The sequence below is a fragment of the Anoplopoma fimbria genome, chromosome 7, assembly GCF_027596085.1.
Source record: "Anoplopoma fimbria isolate UVic2021 breed Golden Eagle Sablefish chromosome 7, Afim_UVic_2022, whole genome shotgun sequence".
Classification (NCBI taxonomy): Eukaryota; Metazoa; Chordata; class Actinopteri; order Perciformes; family Anoplopomatidae; genus Anoplopoma; species Anoplopoma fimbria.
Window position 1 is genome coordinate 9,516,795 of NC_072455.1, and position 23,981 is coordinate 9,540,775.

Here is a 23,981-nt window from a genome sequence, read left to right on the forward strand (position 1 = left end):
ATCAGGATCCTTAAAGACTTCCTCGATCAGCCTGCTCCAGGTAGTGAGCTCCTAGGGTCCAACCCAACCTTTCCGCCATCTCACGGTGAGCTTCGGGTAGTTCCTGGATACACCGAGGTGTATCCAGGTTCATCAGGGTCTCGGTAAACCCTAAAGGCCATGGGGCTTTGGGTTACGGCCAGTGGTGGGGTGACAACTTCCACCTGGGTCGGGCTGGAAGGCCAGTTTCTCCTGACCGTCTCCTTCCATGGAGTTGGTATCGAGGGGGCAACTTCATTTAACCCAAAAATTAACATCTGACTACTTTTAGTACAACATGTTAAAGTAACAGGTCACGTATGGTGATATATGTATATATAAAAAAGTAAACAAGTGCAAACCAAGTGTTTGGCATGTATCAGACATTTTATTTGATATTTCTAAAACATACATTAGGCTTGTCCGATCATGTTAACGTTACGTTATATACCAGTGTCTCATCAGCAATTTCAATGCATCTTAGAAAGATAAAAACAAACTGTGGTGTGTGAGGGACAAATGCCATTAGCAAAAGAACGCAAACAGTTTTCTATGCAGAAAATCTCAATTTCATTAACACAAACGTTCTCCTCAGTAGACTCCCTGCGAGCTTATCTTCAAAGCTTCGCCGTGCATTGATTCTAGAAATTATGTATCTGCAAGTCATGCCAACAATTCCCTTCCCCTTTCTTTTAACAGTGACAAATTAATAGCATAATAGATTAACATAACAATAATTAAGATGGTGATTTCCAGCCGAGTATTTCTGGCTAAAAGGTAAATTCCCTCATTATAAAAAAATGAATGGCTAACTTGGTGCTGTAAAACATTGGCGTACACCAGTCGGACATAGAATAGAGGTGGGCTCAATCAAGGAGAAAAGGGCTTAAAGGACAGCATTAATAATGACAAGTGGAAGGACTGGCATCAACTTCACAATATCAAAAGTAAACAACAAATTAGCTGATAAAAATCAAATCATTAGTTCCTTACTGTATGAATAATATGATGCGACTGGAACGAGTTGCAGAATGTTTTTCAAGATTTGTATGCATGTAGTCTATACATTCTTTCATAAGAGACTCTTCTCACATGCTGCTGTGATGATGGAGGTACAAAGTAAAACACCTTTTTCAATTGATTTTCCCTTTAAAACATGTAGTTAAAATCCCTAGTAAACATACTCGATACCAGTGGCAAACCAGAAAACAGATTTGTAAAATAAGCTGACTCAGTTCCTATTGATACTGCTAAAGATTAAGCAAAGAGAGAACCATTTACATCAATTACCAAAACTTATACACCACCAAAACAAAAGCAAGCTTGTGGCCGACCTTTAATAGATGGCAATTCTGAAAAGAGTAAAAAGCAGATATGTGATATATTGGTCAGTGTGCCAAAAGGCGAAAACATCATAACAGCTCAATATGTGCACTATTCAAATGAAAAACTGTCAATACATGATGACTGGAAGTTTCACATATATCACCATGCAATTAAAAATGAATTAACTGGAACCCCTGGCTCCTCTGTAAACCCCTTCTATTTAAAACATACTGATCTAAAAAATCTCCCATGATGAACACCACACACTCTCACTACAAAATTATATTGTCAAGACTTGAAGTTTTGCCCTCTTTTTTTTTCAACATGTACAATAATCTTCAGTCTAGCAGCGACAATATGTAAACAACACACTGAGAGGATGGAGCTCTAGCTACTGTGGCCAGGGATTGGCTGAGGGATTTGACAGACACTTGGTAGGCAGGGTCTGTTTGTCTGACAGTTGTAGGCTGGAGGGTGTCTGTAGTCAAAGATGGTGCTCTCAACTGAAACACAAATCACACATGGATTAATTATAAGATTAAAAAAACACAACATTTAAATTATGAAATGTTTGTTTCAATATCAAATATTTAGTACTTTCCTTTGCCTGATATTTCTTTTTAGAAACTTTAGAATGTCTCGTTTTTTCCCCATTCAGGATCATTAAATTGGACTTAATACAATTAATTACTCAAGTTTACATCTGTACTAATGCATGTGATGACATCTTAGGTAAAGGTTTGACAATCAGTCAATTGCAATCAATTTTATGACCACAAGTGTATGCAATTAATAAGTCATGTGTTGAAAGCTTCGCAAGTAAGTGGACCTTGAGTTTTGACTGTTTTGTCAACTGTTCTATCCAACGTAAGGAATGAACTGTCAAGCTCTTCAGTTAAACAGGCCCTATTATGCTATTTTCCAGGTGCATATTTTTATCTCAAGTTACATGTGTTAATGTTCATAATCCGCCTTGTTTTTCTCATCCTGGCTGTCCTGCAGCACCTCTTCTCATCCTCTCTCTGAAATGCTCCGTTGTAGCGTTAGCTCCTCCCTCCAGAAAGCAAAGTCTGCCCTGATTGGTCAGCTAGCCCGCTCTGTTGTGATTGGTCAACGTTTCACATTTAAAAAAAACTCTCCCTCCGGAGCTTCAGCGGAGCTCTCTCTTTTGTTGTTTGAGGGCCAAACTAGTCGGAAGGAGTTTTACGTCACTTCCATAAGATTATGACCTCAAAAAGTTACAGAAGTGAAGGAGAGAATTCAATGGAGCCGTTTCAGGCAGCTCAGGAGCTTCTGAGGGGGAGGGTAACTCCTTTTAGGAGTGGACTTCAGGTTTTACACATATATAACACACTAAAGAAGAGGGAAAAAGTGAAAAAGCATAATAGGGCCACTTTAAGTCAACATTTAGTTTAAATACTGATTATTTCTTATAGTTGGTAGTTGAGTGCCATCACTCTACTTTATATTTTTCGCCAATTAATATGTGTATAATCTATATTCTTGGTGCCTTATACACCATATTCACTTCAGATTTCTGATGCATGCGTGAGGGTTATTGTCGCCTTTAAACACATACAGTAAATATATAATTATTAAAAATATTATGCAGCCAACAGAATAGTATTGACCAAATAAACAGATAAGACAGGAGAGCACTGGATGAGAAGGACATAGAGGCTGACAGGGCCCGATGAGGGAACCTTACTTGGTGGGCACGGTGGGCGAGCCAGAGCGGTGGAAGTGGATGTTCTGCCACTTGCTGTCGCGGCGGTGCCAGATGCGGGTCTCCTCCGACTGCATGGTGCGAGGCATGCCGTTGGCGTCAATGTACTGGGTGAGGCGGATGTAGGCAATGCAGGCTGCCTCGTCCCCGATCAGGTGGACGTGGGGGTTGAGCAGGATGGTGTGGATGGGCTTCCCCTTCGACAGAGCTGCAGAGGATGGAGAGGTGGGTGGATGCAGAGCCAAACCTTTTCAGACTTTATGTAACAGCCATTAGACCAGGGCTCAACAATAAGGATAGAAGAAGCTAAGAAATAAGACATCCGGTTTCCTTCTCCTCTCCCAGTTGCACATGCACAGTACCAATTGGGCACTCAGGAGAAGATGGCAGCAGGAAAAGACAAAGGTTATGAGGTGAAGCTTAAGCGAGCATTTCAATTATCCTGGAATAGGAAGTTTAGCTGGGTGGAGTTAGAGGATAAGGGCAAAAAAACCATATATTGACTTAAATTAAGATTATACATGGAAATTAACATTTTTCTATGTTGTTATTTGATAACCGCTAATGAATAAATGTAATTGTATAGGGGAAAGTAAAAATTGTGTAAAACATTTTCAAAATTTGTTTCAAAATAAGAACGTTTTGCAGCCTCGCACGTTGTTTTGAGTGTGTAGCACAGTGTTTTCAAATGTGTTCAAATATGCTTAACAACATAGTGAAATGAAAAATACTTAAAAAATGTTTTTTAATTACTTAAAAGGTCTGATCCCGTGGCACAATAATCACTACTTTTGAAATCAAAATGCTCATACTGTGGTTTTGTTTAAAAGGATCAGTTCACCCAAATTACAAAAAATAAAGCTCAATAACTTTAGTAGTATCTTACTGAGCAGATTGTTTTACTTTGTGTCTTTTAATGATATTTTTTGAAAACTGTGAGCACCACAAATGAAATTCCATGCACCTCCATTATATTGAGGGTGAAGCAAAAATCTCAAAACAGTCCGGATGGATAGATACCACTAGAGTTGAATGGTCAACTTTATGCTAGTATTAACATGGTCAACCTAAGAATTCATTATTTCATTATAGTTACATCTCAAACATTCGTTCTTTACCATTCTCGAAGTAGAAGCGGTGGAAGTCGGTGCCCTCCACCAAGTTGCCCAAGGCCTCAGGCTCAAAGGACGTGAGGCCGGGATCACAAATCTTCCTGGAATAGAACAACAGACAAACATATATCAGAGTAACAGTGAGATTTGGTCTGACAGGTATGCGTCTGTCAGATATTTGAGGTGAAAGTAAATTCAAAAAGTTGAACTGACGTGTAGGCTTCAAAGTCGCCATTGTTGATGGCTTCAATCAGCTGCTCAGTGACTTTAATGATCTCCTGCTTACGAGCTGAGAGACAGAGACAAAGAGAAGGAGACAAACTCAACCCATTATCAAAAATGAATAGAAGCACAAATTAAAGTTAATAATAGAACCAATGTGGAATAGGGCGACAATGTGGACCGGAAAAAAAATCACAACATCCAGGGGACTTACATCAAAATACACTGTCACGTAGAAATGATTGAATGAAAGACTGATACTGGAAGTTAGTCAACAAGGTTCAACATAAAACAACATCAAAATGACCTTTCATGCTAAGTAGGTGAGCTTGGAAACAATAAACGGAAAGAATAAGTGCTGTTGTTGCAGCTTGCTAAAAAGTACACCTACAACTGACATCTACACTAGAGATGACATGGAGTCAAAGTCAAGGAGAGAATTTTCATTTGTACACGCACGCACGCACGCAAATACACACACGCAGTAATACTGTGAATCCATTTTTACCTTCAACAGCTTGTAGTCCACTGCTGTTCCCGGCTACCTGAGTGCCAACAGTCGGCTGTTTGAGCTGTGCACTGATTTCCACAAGCGACAATAAGAGCAAAAAGCTAACTGCAGAAAGTGGAAACATGCTCCCTGATTAACTTTGCGTTTTGGTTCGAGACTAAAACGAGCGGCTGGGGCATCAGACGGGCTGGATACAACCAGAATACCTCTGATGGCTGTTTTCACAGATAGCCCAACACAGCTCAAACAATGTGGTGGACTTTACTTTGTAAATAGAGACTTAGTGCTGTTTAGGTTTACAATCAGTTTGCTAATGGGGCCTCTTGAGGCCAAAATGGGCCTATTACAAACCATGTTGTTTAACTTCATTCAGTCAGCTTGACATTGTTTGCAAGAAAGTAGATTTCTGTTGGGAGTTATTTTACTTTGTGTTGTCTTAATCAATCAGTATTGACTGACGTATTTATTTAACTGACGTGATTTTCAGTCGACACTAAAGCTGCTGTGGCAGTTGATGGGGGCAGTGAAAAAGTTTAATTAAACTGCTTATGTAATGGTTTATGTTTCTTTGTAAGTGGGCTTCCAACAGACTGTAGGGATGTGTCCACCTCATTCACAATCAATAGATTTGCTTTTTTTTGTAGCTACATTTCATGTTTTATAGATCCATAGATAGAGGACAATGGAGGAAAATTATGTGACTAAGACGTTAATTTGTGCATTCTGAAACGAGCAAAATTAAGATCTCAGTTTTGAACTTTCTGATCAAAGAAAGAGTAAAAATGCTTGTAAAGGTGACCAGACTTAACTTTCACTGAAGGAAGCCTTTTAAGGAACATTGTGTAATATCCAACTCACTATCATTTCAACGATACAAGAAGTTTAACATGACAGGACAGGGAGTAGATATCTCTGCAACACAATACACAGATGTTTTTGCTGTAACGTCCACACTGTAACCTCTTCACATTCTGTTGATAACGTTAGTTCATTTGCTGAATGTTTCAAACTAAAATGGGCCAAATTTTACACATTGCACCTTCAAAATGCAGGAAAATCTAAATTAATTTACTTGCTTTAATTAATTATTCACCAGTGTACAAAGCAGCACTAGCAGCCATATATGAACTAATAGTAGATGTGTATTGTACTGTAGAAACCCACATTAGCTGGCATCATTATAACATAGCAGAGGAAGACATAGCAAATCCTTTTTCTCTTCACTTCTTATGTCTCTCTGAAAACACTTGACACGGAGAAGAAAAGTAATAGAATCTTGACTGATAGTACTCTACGTTCTGGCCTCGAAGAATGTAATTTATAAGGCAGGCAAATTGTATATATCAGTGTTGCTCAGTATGAAACATGATACATGATACTAGTAGCAGTCAGAGGAGCTGGGCCTCCGTCAGTACCAAAACTGTCATGCACCACAGTATCAGTGGAGTAGAAATAATGCCCTTTGAGCTTCTGTCAGCTGTGTAATAAATAGTCTTTACCTCTGGGATGTCTTGTTAGAGCATGGACAGAAAGATGGAACCCTCTAATGGATAGAAACATACACATCATAACACTACTTTTTGTGCAATCTGAGCCGCTGTCTGCCACCAATCTTTGCATGTAAACTACTACTTAAAAATGTATATCATAAAAAATACCCTTGCCATTAATAAAAAAAAAAAAACTAATTTAAATTTCCTACAAATCATTTCTTTCACCTAACAAAAGAAGATTTTGTTTTTAAATGTGCAACACTGTCCTAAATCAAGCAGCCGTACGAGAGCTTCGCCTAAAGTCTAAAAACTTTTGGATTTAAATCAGGAACTTCCTGATATTAAGCTCACAGATTAAAAATGCAGCCAAACATTCAATGCCAGCTTTCCATACTTAACAACTTCCAATAATTTGTGTTGCAGACACATTACAGTTGTTATCAAAAAGACAGACACTTGGTAGGCGGTGCTTACATTTGGAGCACCGTGGTAGACGTTGTTACAGCGCTTACCATATAACCACACTGTGTTGGGTTCAATACTGGCCTACGGACCCTAATGACCATACCGCTCCCTAACCAAAAAGGGTTGGGAGCCACAGGCTAAATACTAGGGAGTTGTGACAGCTTCTGACCAGTGAGGGGTGCTATGAGACAGAAGACACAGTGGATAAGGTGTGGCTCGGTGTTGAAATATTAGTCCAACAGAAGTCTTTTTAATGCAATAAGATTTCTTTTTCACAGCAGAGGAATTAAAAATGGGAGATGGAGTATGTAAAATATGTGCTGAACCACTTAAAGTTAGGAATAAAGTTAAGTGGACCTCGTCTTTGAGCCTGGAGCTTCATCCAGGATGTTTTCTAGTTTTAGGGACATTTAAGTACAATTCTACTTACAGTTGTGAATACCTTCCCAAGCACTGGGAAATGGACTTACAATGGGAGTCGGTGGGGCCCAGGCTGGGCAGGGGCCCGTGCGTGGGGGTGTGATGGGGGCCACAGCGGCATGTGATGGTATGATCATAGAAAAAGACCATAAAGGAAGATGTGAAGAAGAGGAGCAGGTAGGCAGCCACCAGGGCCCACAAGATGTACTGGCAGCACTCCTCACCACTGGGCCAAACGCTAGGAGAGTACCAGCAGGGGAAGGAGGAGGAGGAGTGAGACAAGGAAGAGGAGGAAGATGAAGAGGTGGAGTAAGGCCTGTGAGAGGTTGAGTGGTCTAAGTGCTTAAGGTGATAGATTTGGGGACTAGAGGAGGGAGAGTGCGCTGAGATGAAACAGTGTAAAGAGCAAGATGATCGACGGATGAAAGGAAATGTAGATGGGAAAAGAGGAAGCAGGAATGATGGGAAAACATTAAATGGAGAAAAGCAAAACATGAAATGGAGAATGAATGAAAAGCATGCAGGAAATGACGTTCGTTCAAAGCCCTAAATTCAACAGCTGTAAAAAAAATGATGTTCAGGGATATAAATATGTAATAACAACTAAGGTTAACAGTTTTGGGTCAGTGAGATGTAAAGATCCATATCAATTTCATCTCTGTATCCCTGTGTCTACACTAGTAAGTAAGTAGCTCAAAGTATCACAACTTTAAAGGTGATATGAATGTCAATGTTTGGCTACATTCACTACCACCACTAAAGCAGTATTCATTCATCTGTTTGGAACAACCTGTAAGCACAAAATTTACATCTTATCAACTTTTTCGTCAAAGGTGACATGGCTAATGTGTTAACACAGAGCAACATTAGCATCCATTTGGACTCATGTTTCAATTAAACCATAAATAATATGATAATCATTCATTTCCTTTTGGCCTCTTAAGGTGGTTCTCCAGCCGACAAATTCATAAAACTTGTGTCAAGCAACAGCCGGGGTCTGTTCTAACTTCATACTATCTGCCTGCAGCATCAAAGAGAAGACAGAGTTAGCTATTCTGATGGAGAGTCCAATATCTGAAAGCTGAAAACAAGCTCATTCCTTTCTGATTTTATCCTATTAAGACATTTGTGTGAAATTGTCAGAACTATCCCATCTTATGCTGAGTTATGGATCACTCATATTCTAATAAGTTCATCCTTGAGTCCAAGTTTGCGTTTCTTCCCTCAAGGTGTTCCTGATGAATGTACCAACAACCAGACAACATAATGTCTCCTAATGTGGAGCAAATTCATATTAAACAAATATAAAAGCTTTAATGTACCTTTTCCTTAAAAACTGAAATGGCCAAAATCTTTTAACACGACTTGTAATTTCATATCTCGCTAGCAACATATCTTATTTATGACATATTATATATGATTATATATGATTTAGTACCTTTTCTGGTAATGCAAAAAATGAATACTCCTATTTTTATATACTCCTATGAAAATGAAGTACTCGACAAACAAGAAATACTGAATATTTTCTAATTTTATTAAAAAATGCAAAATGCAAACAGAAAGTAACAGTTTCAAGTGAAATTATAGTGAAAAAAATATATATATTCATATATACACTATTTGTTAATCCCATTGAACTGAGTTTTATATGTAAAGGGGGATATAAAAATTTGATTTTCAGAAAAATCTGATTCAGTATGTGCTTGTTATTATCAATTAAGATTAGGTAATTCACAGAAGCTTGATATATGATCAACATATGATTCCATTAAAAGACAATAAATGATCATTTTAAATATCACCCAGCCCTAATAAAATCCCCTGCTTAGTACGTTACTGCCTCCCCCTATCAGCCAAACCAATACTGACCACTGCAGATGAAGTTACACACTCTAACAGGAAGCCTTCAACCATCCACCATTCAGATTGGTGCAAATGAGTCACAATCAAGAAATAACAATACTATCTGCCTTTATTAAAAGCAATGCCTTCTCAACAAAGAGCGTACTGCTGCAATCACAAATGATGTAAAGATTAAAATCTTGCTAATTTCATAAAGATTTCTTAGCCTCTCTTTCGGGCTGAGGCTCTGATTGGGGTCACGAATGCCAGAGAATAATAACATAAAGACGTGAGGAGGGAAAAATGTCTTCCTCGGAGAAAACTGAAGACATGCTTCTGAACACTATCATAAGTATAGATAGCAGTGTGGAGCTATTTCAATCCAATGATCCATGAATAACAAGGAAGATGTATGTACTGCAAGTATGGGAGCACATACGCTACACACACAAACACACACACATGCAGGCATACACACAAACACATGAACACTATAGGGAAATATGTGAGTGCGAGGAGCTTCAAGAAGTCAGAAAATACTTAAAGGATAAACACTTTTACAAAATGTTAAGATTCAATCTCATTTGTGTGACATTCTTTCTTAAAGCAGAGGTCAGTACTTTAGTGAGCCATCCGAAAACACAGACGGAACAACACACAATCACAAATCAATTCCACTCTTTGGAAAACTAGAACAAATATCTCTAATGACCACTTCCCTGAACTCAAGCACAAAGGTCCTTCCCCTTCTCTATTTGTTATACTGGAGCCTTTGAACTGTCAGCTATCTGGTATCCATCTGCTCACACTCAACAGAATACTCCCACAGTTGGTGGATATTACAGCAGCTCTACCTGAAGTCTACTTTGTGTAGGTTTTGTTGTATCCCCATCAAACTTTGACTTAAATAGTGATAAGTGGAACTGAGAGAGCACCTAATATTAATATTTAATATAACCTTAATATTTGCCTGATTATATAGTTGTTAACAATATAGGCCTACATGTAGACATATGCAGTATCTGACAATACAACAACTGTTATTTGTGAGCTTTCACTAACTCTGAATCTAATTCCTAGTGTCCACAAACGTCCAGAACTCTGGTTATTATGGTAAATAGACTTGTATAGCGGTTTTATAATACTAATTATAATAATCATTATTTATATGGCACATTGCATACAGACTATGTAGTTCAAAGTGCTGTACATTTGAAAAATAAATCAATAAAATAAAAAATAAATAAATACAAATAAAAATAGTAACAGAATAACTTGCTTGTACAGAGCATTTTAGTGCAATCCAAATACGTCAACATATGAATAGAACTGGAAGACATGTTACAATTAAAAAGACCAATAATTAAATAAATGAATAAAAATGTATAGACATAAAAGTGTTTAAGTACATAAAAGATAATTTGAAGGACAGTTTTGGGACTATATGGAGCGCACATAAAGTGCTGTTATCAAAGACAAGCTTGGCGAAATAGATATGTTTTTAGATGATGCTTGACAGTGTCAGCAGAGGCTGCCTCTCTAATGTTTTTGGGTAGGTTGTTCCACAGTTTGGGAGCATAAGTGAAAAAAGCTGGATATTGAATTTTCTCCTTTAAGGGGTTTTGAGGAGCTAGAAAACAACAGTAGTGGAGGATTTAAGTGTTCGAAGAGGAACATAGAGCAACAGGGAGTCTGTGATGTAGGCTGGTCCTTAACCGTTTAGAGCTTTGTACACAAGTAAAATAACTTTAAAAATCTGGAGGCTATAGGCAGCCAGTGCAGCGTAGCCAAGACTGGAGTGATGTGTTCTCTCTTTTTTGTTCTTGTTAGCAGTCTGGCAGCAGAGTTTTGGATGAGTTGCAGCCTCTCAATAGATTTTTTAGGAAGACCAGTGAAAAGTGCATTGCAATAGTCTAGTCTGCTTGATCTGAAGGCGTGCATCAATTTTGCATCTTGCTGGGTCAGTAAGGGTTGCACTTTTGCAATGTGTCTGAGATGGAAGAATGACACTTTGGTCACTTTATTAATATGGGGCACAAAGCTTAAGTCAGAGTCTAAGATAACACCCAGAATTGTTACTTGTGGTTTGATTACGTGAGTTAGATGACCAAGTTTCTCCAGTAAGACATCCCTATTCGATTTGGCGCCGACTAATAGAATTTCTGTCTTGTCCTCATTTAATTTAAGAAAGTCATTAGTCATCCAGGAGTTAATTTCTGATAGGCAGGCAGTGAGGGGGCTTAAGGCGTCTTCGTCATTTGGCTCAACAGATATTACATGTAAAGTGAGAACAAGAGAGGGGCAAGGAGGGGCAAATTATAGTCTTCTGAACATGCAAAGCGCTTTTAACACTACATATCATCATTCACCCATTCACATCCATTCATACACTGATGACAGGGGTTACCATGCAAGGTGCCACCTGTGCATCAGTTTAATACACCGCAGGAACAGCCTGCAGGAGTAATTTGGGGTTAAGTATCTTGCCCAAGGACACATTGGCATGGACTACTGGAGCCGGGGATCGAACCGCCGATCCTCTGAATGGACGACGGCCCTGCTCTACTACTAACCCACATACGCCCCTTTAACATTCTAAAGTGAGTTGAAGTTAATTACAAATTACCAACTGAGCAAAATTGGGTTATGCCGCAATTTTGCAGCTAGTTTGTGGTAATTTAAACAGATTTTCAAGTAGCATTTTAAAATGCCCAAGGCCACACAAGTGACGAGCTTGGAGCCAAATAATCAAACAGATGTGCAAACTCCATCAGGGGTGGGGGAAGGAGGCGTTCGGTCAGAATGAGGCCCAGACTATGGCGCTTAGTCGTGATGGGGCCCTAGCGAAGGAGCAGCTGGAACCCCTCAGTAGAGGCCAATGACACGGACAGGCAACGAGCGGGTCAAGTGTCACCTGAGACACAGGTGCCTAGAAGAAACTCCACACGGAACAGGGATGGAGCGAGGGGGAAGCAAGGTTAAACCACGAGTGGCCAGACCCTGACTGGAGCATCGAACAATTCAGACCTTGCAGTCATAGACTCTGCACACATTGAGCAATTCCTCCAATTGCATCCGTAGGCAGGTCTTCCAGTTTTGGCGTTTCATTTGCACCCGCCATAGTGTGACTGACTCGCATGACAATCTGTGGTAACCTCAGCACATGTAGCTAAAAAAAAAAAAAAAAAGTTTCCGGGAGGAAATTGCACTTGTGGTACTTTGGTTCGGCATTGTGTGCATCAATCTACATTTAATGTATTCTGCTTGTGGAAGCGTTTACTTGACTCCCGAACCGTGATCCTTGCACTGTTACCGTTCAGCAGGATTACACAAACCGTCATAGCCCTCATTCACATCATGATCCATTTCATGTGATTGGCAGTTTTCAAACAAATGACCACAAACAGCAGGGGTTCAATAGTGGCCCTCAGTTAACTTTCAGAATATCTGCAGTGGTTCAAGTACATGGCACTGGGCCAGCCATGTACATTGAAAATGCAGCAATATAGACCATGGGAAATTAAACGTGTTGAAACTGAAAGACAATAATAAAACATGAATCACATTCATGCCATAGACACAACCAGTGAAGATCTAGTAATAAAGTGAATCAGTGCACCCAAATAGGGTAAAGAGAGGTGAGCTTAACCTGTAAAAACTTGTTAAAGAGTTAAGAGGAAAGAGTTTTTAAGAGGTGCCTAGGAGTGGTCCTGCTAACAGAAGGGCAGCTTGTATTGGTTAGTCTGACTGTCCCTACCTCTCACGTCCTCGTCCTCGATAGTAGTGTTGGCACTCTCACTGGACTCCTGTGAAGAGACAAACAAGAGACACATGAGTCCAAGCAGTCCGACATGAAAGCACAAACATCAAACATACAGTATAATTACTGTACACACTACATACATGTATGCCAACACAAATTTACTGTATCTGCTATAAGCTCATGTCAGACTATATTGTTGTTGCGACCAATTCATGGGTCACTACGGTAAATCTAAAAGGTTGATGTTAAGAATTAAAGTCTGTCTGTAAACAGTACTGGATGTTCAGAATGAATAGTTTGGGTAGTAGTTGTACTTTATGCCATAATTTACTTTCTAAATAAGTCCGGCAGGTTTGTTAAGCAACTGTCTGATGACTTGACTGCTCGTGTTTTTGAACCCTCTTGACTTCTTTTTAGAGATCTCAGATCTCAGCAACAAACAAGTGAGTACCATCTTATTATTACCAGTTGGAAGGATTTCCAAAACTAAATTTAAGTATTCTTTGTATGGATACTGCATGTTTCCTGTTGTTAAATAGGGAGTATCTCATGTTGTATGACACATTACTTGTACAATGATCTTATCAACAACACTAAAGAGCAGGATACTGCATTGGTGCAAGTGATAAATCAAACAAAAAGCTTTTATATGTATGATGCTGAACAACACTTACTATTCAAAAGATCACATACTGTATGCTACATTATGAGCTACAACACCATTATGTCACTGCACAAAGCAAAAGATACAAGCATGCACGTGTTCCCACACAGTCATCTGACGAACATCTGCACAGACATGGGAGATGAACTCCAGGCTATTCTGTTTGGAACATCTTTGGGATCCATGGTGTTGCATGGTCTTTATTTTGTTCCAACAACATGTAAAATACCTTTTTAGCGCAACCATAGAACATTTTACAATGACAATGATAGTATGTGCTTTTTTAGAGGCTTAAACACTAGCATGTAAGATGACAAAAACAATTTTTTTTCATGAGATCTTACATGATTACAATCACCTCGATATCCAGAATAGTAATTATAAAACAGAAAACTGTACAAATAGATGATGAATGTTAGGTCAAAGAATTACATGCAACAGTTGATAACAGCATGCGATATTTCACAGAAATACCATAGTTTGTTTTATAACATAACGTGTCAAGAGTTGATATCAACCAATGGCACACAAACATCATCAGCAGAAGCAACATTGAGACTCTACTCTATATGCACATCGGCTGCAAACTACAGTTTCAGACTGATCAGCTGAATACCTTGTTTCCATCAGCTGGGTTGTGGATTACAGTGGTTTGAGGCTCCTGATTAGAGAGGACCAACAGTAGGAAGATAGGTTGGTGCAGAACGGAAGTGAGTTAGGAAAAAGTTTGGACAGAAAAATATTTTGCAAGAAAGAAAAAGAAAAAAGAAAAATGGTGAAAGAAGAAGGGTAAGTTGACTAAATTGCTATTTAGGGGTAAGCAAGTAGGTACTCAAACAGAATCACTACAGCATTACTACACACACATGGGATGTTATGGCAATGGAAGTTGTGACCCTGAACATCAAGAATATCAAGTCTTTCATCACAGATGATAGAGTCTGACCCTGCACTGATGACAACATGATGATAACTGACATCAAACACAGACACCATGGGAATGATTCGTTAACAGACCTAGAATAGAGAACAGAAGTAACTATTCAGGGTGGATTTACTGCTCACATATACAGCATGCTTTTGCAAAGAAAGAAGAGTAGGGGAAGGATTTTCGGCATTGTTTGCATGGACAGTGTTCATTTGAATTATCAATATTATCATTAGTTTGCAACTGTGTCAGATTCTTGTAAGATAAAAAACACCCTAAAAATCCAAAGGAATAGTTTGGGGAAATACATGGATTTGTCTTCTCTTTCTATCGTCTCATGTCTGTGCACTTTGAACGGGAATCACAGTGTGGTTAGCCTAGCTTATCATAAAGACGGGAAGCGGGGGAAAACAGCTAGCCTGGTTCTGTTCATAGTTGAAGAATATATCAATACTTGTCATGTTGACTGATCAACATGCATCCTGTTTGTTTAATCTGTAAACAAACTAAGATGTTAAAATGACAACTTGTGGTTTTATGGGGCATGTTGTTAGCAAAGAAACATGTAATCCAACATGTAATTATCTTTGCGTACAGATTTAACGAAACAAGATATGGCATCATCATTATTGACATCAATCTTTTCACCAGCAGAAACTGTCAGAATGATTACTATAGTGTTAAAGAGAGGAGTGAAATACGACTAACGAACAACAAGCGAAACCTTTAGATAACGCTCTCTAGAAACCCGATAAACAATTTGCTTTTGGGTTCTGGGTCATTTTGGATGAAGTATGGTGCAGTGTCCCCATTAGCAACTGTTTCTAATCTCTGCCTGGCTCATGGGAATTGTAGTTTTTAGAGCTATTCGGGATACCATATAGAAATATTTTGACTTCTCAGAAATTAAACACAAACCTATAATATTTTTCAGTGTTTCTACTTTCAAGAATATTGAGGGTATCATTATACAAATAAGAAAGGGTAATTAAAGTGGTAGGAAATACTTGAAGTGGAAGTTGCTCCTCCAACTACATTAATCTAATAATCTACCCAGTACCAAACCAGTGTTGCCTACAGTTTGGATGACAACAATGGCTGGACAACATTAACATTAGCCACAGTGGACATGCAATGGCCCCATTGTTGCCATTACAGACATCATCAACAACAAAAGGAAAATGTAGCCCATATACAGCAATGTGGCTATGCAGTAAAGCAATCCAGAAGTGCATGTGGACAACTCATGTTACACAACCACTAAAGACGTCTGCGGTAAAAATATATATATCTATATCGACAATAAAGTGAGAAAGTAGTCGGGGCTCAACAGGGCTGTGTGATCGGGACAGATGCCACTGAAAGTATGGACAGAGACAGATTAGACAGTCATGCAAACATGCGGGCAGCAAGGCAGGGAGACAGTGTACCAGAGAAGGAGTGGGAACAGGCTCTTTGGGACTGGTGACCACATTAGCCTTGTTGTTGATCTGGAGTGACAGAGTGGACAGACAGGTAGACGGGACAGGACTTAGTGTTAAACAAATATCTTCAAGCAGCTGCTATGAAGGGAAAAGTGGAACGTTGTGTTCAAGTGTTGCAATTTTCAGTCCATCGCTGTGTGTATCCACTAAATAATGATAATAAACATAACTCTCCAGCTTCAGTTTTTGGTGTTAACACATTTAAACAGTATACCATAAAAACATCAGCACCTTCATAAAGAGAGGAGTCACACACATTCATTCAAATGTAGAAGCTCATTTGCCATGAGAACATGAACAAAGTCACACTATGTATCGGATCAGCCCTGCTAAAGACATTTAATAGGTGATCAATATTAACCCACAAAAAGTGTTGAAACAGTTGAAACCAAACAATAATGACTAGAAACCATATTCAGTTGAGGATAATGCTAATTTAAAAAGGGACAATCCGCCACTTTTTATTTGGACGTCCAATCAGTTCTGTTGCTAAATGTAGTCTAATGAAGCAATGATTGGACACTGATTGGACGTCCAGGTAAAAAGTGGCGAATGTTCCCTTTAAGAGCCAGTGTGATGGAAAACTTCTCAGCCTGCTTGGATTAAAAAGGTGATGTGGGTACTTAGCATGAGAACAAGTAATTATAGTGATTGAAAGAGACAAATAAATGACTGCCAGAAACAGGAGCTCATCAGCAGAAAAAGGAACACATGAATCATTCAGGCAGGCTTGATTAAAAGGGGAGTGTGTTTAAAAGGGAAATGAGAACGAGTCTTTGAACGAGAAGCACTTCAAGATGAAGCAGCAGGATTCAGAGGATTGCAAATGTCAAATCCTATGATAAGAAATTGCCCCGAACTCTTTAAATCCATGTTTTGTTTTAATGAAAAGACATATTTACTCAGGAGTTAGTGGAGACCAAAAGCAGAGCAAGAGTATTAAACTGATACTCATCAGATGGAGAGAAAAACATGACTTAAAATGATCATCAATGTTGCTTTATTAGTGCTGAATGTGTAAGTTTGTGGGAAGGCTTTTTTCCCCTCTTTTTCCTTCTAATGAACAAAAACCTCTGAATGCAGCTGTAATTAACATCATGATACCTTGTGTGGCAACATGTATTTCTCTAGTTGCCTCCCTTTCATTGTTCATTGTTACTTTGCATTTTGTGGGTGAAAGCCTGCTATTTACATGTTGTAGACAATAACTGTGCAGATAACGTGTCCTTAAGTCACATTCATTTAATCTGAATACTGCATACTCTACTACTTTAAATGGACAGTGTCAGTTAGGTTTTACTTTCGTTATACATGTTCACAGATGTATTGGTAAAGTATAGGCTTTTTATTTGCAAATATTTTACTGTTTACAGTAACAAACGTAGTTGCTGTCAACACGAGTCTCCTTCACTTCACCTGGTTCACTCGACCATGGCGGCCTATCTGCATGCGCTTGGTGTTTGTGTCTATGTGTGTGTAGTTGGAGGAGCTCAGCCCGACAGAGAGAGCAGAGCAAATGCACGCTGCAGCGTGATAATTAATGACATCAAAACATTAAAAAGTACTTATAACAGGCACCAGTAACGTTGCTGCTTATCAATCCTACGATCTTTAATTATTTAGCACTGGGGCCCGTTTAATACTAGGTTTCTGAAGGTATCCCTACCTTAGATAACGTTAAACGCAAAGGGCTCTCACTAGAGCCAGTGTCCTTTCTCGGCTGCTGTAGAAACATAGTGGTGCAAGATGGCAAACTTTGTGGAAGAAGACCTATTCACTAGGCAGATATAAATGTATTTTCTAAGCTAAGAAAAACCTTATCATTGTTAGTTTTGGGTGATTATACACTGATTAAAACACAGTTCTGAATAATATATTCAATGTCTGCCAATAAACCCCCCTAAATGTTAAACACTGTCCCTTTATTAAAAATTGTCAAAATGTAATGATATTTGGGAGATCTAACAGAGAGAGTCTGGCCCATCAACATACTAAACAAAAGTGAAGCTCACACACACACACACACACACACACACACACACACACACACACACACACACACACACACACACACACACACACACACACACACACACACACACACACACACACACACACACACACACACACTCCTTCTTGGTGTCAATAGGAAAATTTCCATTGTATGACAGTGGTTGGAGAACGGCAGAGAGATGAAGCCAATCTCTTGACTCATTTAATCATCCGTTATTAGTTTCCAACAGCTTCCTCAGCTCAGATAGCAGATGCTCCTGCTTCTCCCACACGGATTAACAATGCAGAGGGGGATAACTATTGGGACCCATTTGGCCAGATTAATTCACACCTATTTCACTAAAGCAGTTGTGTTGCTTGAGTTCATTGACCACAATGCGACAGCATTCAAAGAAACAACCTGCTGAGTGAGATTTGTCTGTTGAAGAAATGAAAACAGAGCAGTGTGAAGAGGGAGAGGGTAGCGGAACTTACTTTGACGCCATCAGCTTTTTTGTTCAGCAGGCTTTTGGCTGCTGTTGAGAAAAAGATAACAATGCAAGGAAATCAGTGTCCAGCTGGATTTAACTTGTACCCCCCCCCCCCCTCCACACCCACACACACACACACACACACACACACACACACACACACACACACACACACACACACACACACACACACACACACACACACACACACACACAATGTCTATTCAAAGACTGGACCCTGCTAAGATTGAAAGCAGAAGAGAAAAATGCAAATGAAGTCAGGAGATGAAATGAAACTTAGTGAATCAGTAGCATGGAACTAGCGATTACATCAGTCTGAGCCTTTTAGCTTATCTTTCTGTTCTTCTGCACACTTTTACTCAACATGAACATGCTTCAGAAACATCCACGACTTGTATGGAGGGAGCTAAAATCATGTGGCTTTCTTTGGGTTTTGGTGAAGACCACCAGCTTTTCAGTTAACATGCAAAATGAGTCTGAGACTGAAACAGATGATTGGTAGTGTCAGGGAGAGTTGCACTGTGGTTCCATGCATCCTCTTAGACAGTCAGAGGTGTATTATTGACAGAAGCGAATGGCATTGACATGGAATATCTTATAGCAGCCATATTGTAGGATTATTTTAAAAAAGCCATTATAGTGTAACGTCCAGTCAGTACAGCTAAAACTAAATGATCTCATCAGGCGAGTTGTTTTGTGTTTAGCCATAGTTATGACTCAAAACCAGCTAGAAGCCTGTGTATAAGTTTTATACCATTTATAAAACAAATTATTCTATTGACTTCAGTTTGACATTTTTATGTATTTATTATATCACTACTACTTAGCAAAAATCATACATTTTAAAATGTAGTGACTTTATAGACACTGTGCCAGAGGTAAGAGAGTGTAAGAATGATCCCTGGTACTGAATATAACTAATAATTTAATATATATATAATATAATACTTATTACGTTTATAATACTTTATACAGGTGTACTATATGAATGTACACATATAACACATTATTAAATATCAATGACTAATAAGAGGATTGAAATTATAAACTATATGTTTCATTTAAAAATCTAAGTGATAAGCAAACTTTTTTTCTAATAAAATATACAAACCGCTGGTCTATATAAATAAAATATATAGATGTTTGCCTATATTGCTAAAAGGGTACTGTGTTAATAGAGGATAATAGCACAGAGTACCATACTCCATACTGAGAAGTATGCTTTTTTTGTAATTTGTTTGTTCCATAATGAATTTAGACATTTTGGAATTCTGATACATATGTTTTCTTTTTCTCCAATATGGCCACCGATGGAGGCTTCATGTCAGCTGAGAGCCCAATACTGGTGCTTTAGTAAACATCATGTGCCTCAGCACCAAACCTAACTGTGAAGAAGAGCTCTTACCTTAGACATGAGTTATCACACAAGAGGGGGGAAAGAAGAATAACAAAAGAAAACACTATGGTCACTGTAATAACATGGCCAACAGACAGTTTAGAACGTACAACAAAAACATGAACTTGAGTGAAACAAATGTAATCATGACTCTCATTCGTCACAAAGAGAAACTTCAATACCGTTTCACTCAGTTTGAACATCTTGCCTTTAAAAGGGACCCAAGGATGGGATCGATCTGGTAATTAAATCTCGGTTGATTGCAACTGAAAAAGCTTATTCGCTGCCCTCAGAAGAGCAGCATTTAAACAATAGGTAATAACATATTAAAGTTAAGGAGGTGTCAGCAGTGCCTACAAGGACAGCATGTTGAACAGTCTTGAAAGGGGACCAATATTTCAGAAAGGACTAGCAGTCTTCATTGGTTCAGCCTTACCTGAGAAGTTGCGAGTGGCCAGCATAGTAGTCAGGATAGCACCCTAGGGAGATAGACGTGGACATTGAGAGGGATAAACACCTTTCTTTACATTGGTGGAAAGGTTAGTTATTAATTCTAATAATTCTGATTCTGCCTATGACTTTATAGTATTTATCAGAGCTAAGGGATCCAGCGTCCTTGAGGAAAAGACCAAATATATGAACTTTCACATCAGAGTTGAATAAAGCATCTTGACGAGGAGAACGTCCTCCTCTATAGTTTTCACTCACCTTGAGTTTCCTTCTAGCATTGAATTTCTTCAGGCACTCCACCGTCTCCTGTCTGTGCATCATGGAGGCCACAGTGGAGCGTTGCTGTAAACAGAGACACAGTGTTCGGTGTTACAAGGTTTGTCCAGAGGCATTTCTTTTGTTAGAAAAAGCTGTTTGATAGCATTAAGTGATGACGGAAAGAGTGGATGTGAAAGTGTGAGTGTGTGTGTAACACTTACGCAGATCCAGGGGTGTTTGAGTGCATCTGTGGCGGTCACTCTCTTGGCTGGATTAATGGTGAGCATCTTGTTGATCAGGTCTTTGGCTTCTGGAGTCACTGTGTCCCACTCAGGAGAAGGGAACTGTTTGAGGGATGACATCACAGAAAACTGTTTTAACGTCTCAACAACCACTTGTTAATATGCATCTACTACCTGGATTATGTCTACATATGATTAAACAAGATTAGCGGTCATTAAGATTTTTAAATGTTTTTTTTGTTGAAACTGCAATGCACCCCATTCTGTTTCATTCATCTGCACGGAAACAAGTAAGTTGAGGTGTGTTCCGTCCTTTATCAAAGTCAGTGCAAGTATCTGCCAATATGCAATAATCCATGTTTGAGGTACTCGAGGCCAAGGTCCAATAATAAACCATCATTTTGGAAACCAACAAAAACGCGTCAGTAGCATTGCATTTCAAAAGTGTCAAGTAGTCAAAGGTATTATGAGGAACTTTCATTTTGTGCTGATCTTGACGGTCAAAAGTGGTAGCATTTCAGAACACATTGATTTAAAGAGTGTGTGTGTCAGTTTAAAACTCACATCATAAGCCCCAGCTTTAATCTGCTGGTAGAGTCTATGCTGGTCCTCATCCCAGAATGGAGGGTATCCCACCAGGAGGATGTAGAGGATCACACACACACACACACACACACACACACACACACACACACACACACACACACACACACACACACACAATCATTGTGATACATAAATACATGTCAAAGACGACTCTCTTAAAACATAATACTGGTGGTAATGCAAAAACAAGCTGAATGCCAACCGCCGTAAAGCCAGATGAAGAACATACAACAATTTTAATGACTCAATTATCACACCTAAAACTCTAAAAAGGTGTGGTGGCCCTGAAGGCTCAAATAGACAAAACTCAATAAAATAAAATAAAAAAGTAGGAACAAGAGAACAAGTAATAAGAATCATTATTGTTATTAAAAATTATTTTAGTTTCTCTATTTGAAACCATCCATCCATCCATCCATCTCCTTCCGCTTATCCGGGGCCGGATCGCGGGGGCAGCAAGCTAAGGAGGGTCCTCCAGACGTCCTTCTCCCCAGCAACACTTTCCAGCTCCTCCTGGGGAACCCCGAGGCGTTCCCAGGCCAGACGAGATATATAATCTCTCCAGCGTGTTCTGGGTCTACCCCGGGGCCTCTTACCAGTTGGACGTGCCTGGAAAACCTCTAAAGGGAGGCGTCCAGGAGGCATCCTGATCAGATGCCCGAGCCACCTCAGCTGGCCCCTTTCGACGCGAAGGAGCAGCGGCTCTACTCCGAGCTCCCTCCGGATGTCTGAGCTCCTCACCCTATCTCTAAGGCTGAGCCCAGCCACCCTACGAAGGAAGCTCATTTCGGCCGCTTGTATTCGCGATCTCATTCTTTCGGTCACTACCCAAAGCTCATGACCATAGGTGAGGGTTGGAACGTAGATGGACTGGTAAATCGAGAGCTTTGCCTTACGGCTCAGCTCCTTCTTCACCAAAACGGTCCGGTACAACGCCCGCATCACTGCTGACGCTGCACCGAACCGCCTGTCCATCTCCCGCTCCATTTTACCCTCACTCGTGAATAAGATCCCGAGATACTTGAACTCCCTCGCTTGGGGCAGTGACTCACTCCCAACCCAGAGGGTGCAATCCACCGTTTTCCGGAAGAGAACCATGGCCTCAGACTTGGAGGTACTGACTCTCATCCCGACCGGCTGTGAACCGCCCCAGTGCGTGCTGAATGTCACGTTCTGAAGAAACCAACAGAACCACATCATCTGCAAAAAGCAGGGATGCTGTCCCCAAAAGGTCACGTTCTGAAGAAGCACAAACAGGATTGGTGACAATGGGCAGCCCTGGCGGAGGCCAACACGCACTGGGAACAAGCTCGACTTTGTGCCGAGTATCCGGACACAGCTCTCACTTTGGTCATACAAGGACCGAATGGCTCGTAGTAACAAACCAGGTACCCCATATTCCCGCAGTACCCCCACAGGACTCCCCGAGGGACACGGTCGAAGGCCTTCTCCAAGTCCACAAAACACATGTAGACTGGATGAGCAAACTCCCATGCACCCTCCAACAGACCTGCAAGGGTAAAGAGTTGGTCCGCTGTTCCATGTCCAGGACGGAATCCGCATTGCTCCTCCTGAATCTGAGGTTCGACAATCGGACGGAGCCTCCTTTCCAGCACCCTGGAGTAAACTTTCCCGGGGAGGCTGAGCAGTGTGATACCCCTATAATTGGAGCACACTCTCCGGTCCCCCTTTTTGAAAATGGTAACCACCACCCCGGTCTGCCACTCCACAGGCACTGTACCCGACTTCCACGCGACAGTGAAGAGACGTGTCAACCAAGACAGCCCAACAATGTCCAGAGCCTTTAGCATCTCCGGTCGAATCTCATCCACTCCTGGCGCTTTGCCGCTGAAGAGCTTTTTAACTACCTCAACGACCTCCGCCAGGCATATGGACGAGACTTCCCTGAGTCTTCAGACTCTGCCTCTTCCACAGAGGACATGTTGGTCGGGTTCAGGAGTTCCTCAAAGTGTTCTTTCCACCGCTCGACAATATCCCCAGTCCGGGTCTGCAATTCTCCCCCTGCTGAGCACAGCCTGAGAAAAGCCCTGTTTCCCCTTTCTGAGTCGTCTCACGGTTTGCCAGAACTTCCTTGAGGCCATTCGAAAGTCCTTCTCCATGGCCTCGCCGAACTCCTCCCACACCCGGGTTTTGCCTCAGCAACCGCCGCAGCTGCAGCCCTTCTGGCCAACCGGTACCTGCCTGCTGATTCAGGAGACCCTCGGCCAACCAAGCCCGAAAGGCCTCCTTCTTCAGCTTGACGGCCTCCTTCACCGCTGGTGTCCACCAGCGGGTTCTTGGATTGCCGCCACGACAGGCACCGATCGCCTTCCGACCACAACTCCTAGCAGCAGCTTCCACAATGGAGGATTTGAACATGGCCCACTCGGATTCCATGTCCCCAGCCTCCCCGGGATGCACGAGAAATTATTCCGGAGGTGGGAGTTGAAGACCTTGCGGACAGGATCCTCAGCCAGACGTTCCCAGTTCACCCTCACTACACGTTTGGGTTTACCGGTCTGTCCGGCAGCCTCCCCCGCCACCTGAT

General features: G+C 40.5%; 1 protein-coding gene across 1 annotated transcript in view; it reads right to left on the minus strand.

Moving 5' to 3' along the window:
• Positions 1–384: 384 nt before the first annotated feature.
• The window catches only part of camk2d1 (calcium/calmodulin-dependent protein kinase (CaM kinase) II delta 1), a 79,254-nt gene continuing 55,657 nt past the window's right edge, over positions 385–23,981 (minus strand). The window contains exons 9-18 of the mRNA XM_054601155.1: positions 21,392–21,484; positions 20,807–20,929; positions 20,586–20,669; positions 20,314–20,356; positions 18,465–18,505; positions 12,896–12,944; positions 4,396–4,471; positions 4,189–4,283; positions 3,053–3,278; positions 385–1,847 (exon numbers count right to left, since the gene is read on the minus strand). Coding sequence (XP_054457130.1) covers positions 1,844–1,847; positions 3,053–3,278; positions 4,189–4,283; positions 4,396–4,471; positions 12,896–12,944; positions 18,465–18,505; positions 20,314–20,356; positions 20,586–20,669; positions 20,807–20,929; positions 21,392–21,484 — 834 coding nt within the window. The 3' untranslated portion in view covers positions 385–1,843. The remainder of the gene's footprint in view (positions 1,848–3,052; positions 3,279–4,188; positions 4,284–4,395; positions 4,472–12,895; positions 12,945–18,464; positions 18,506–20,313; positions 20,357–20,585; positions 20,670–20,806; positions 20,930–21,391; positions 21,485–23,981) is intronic.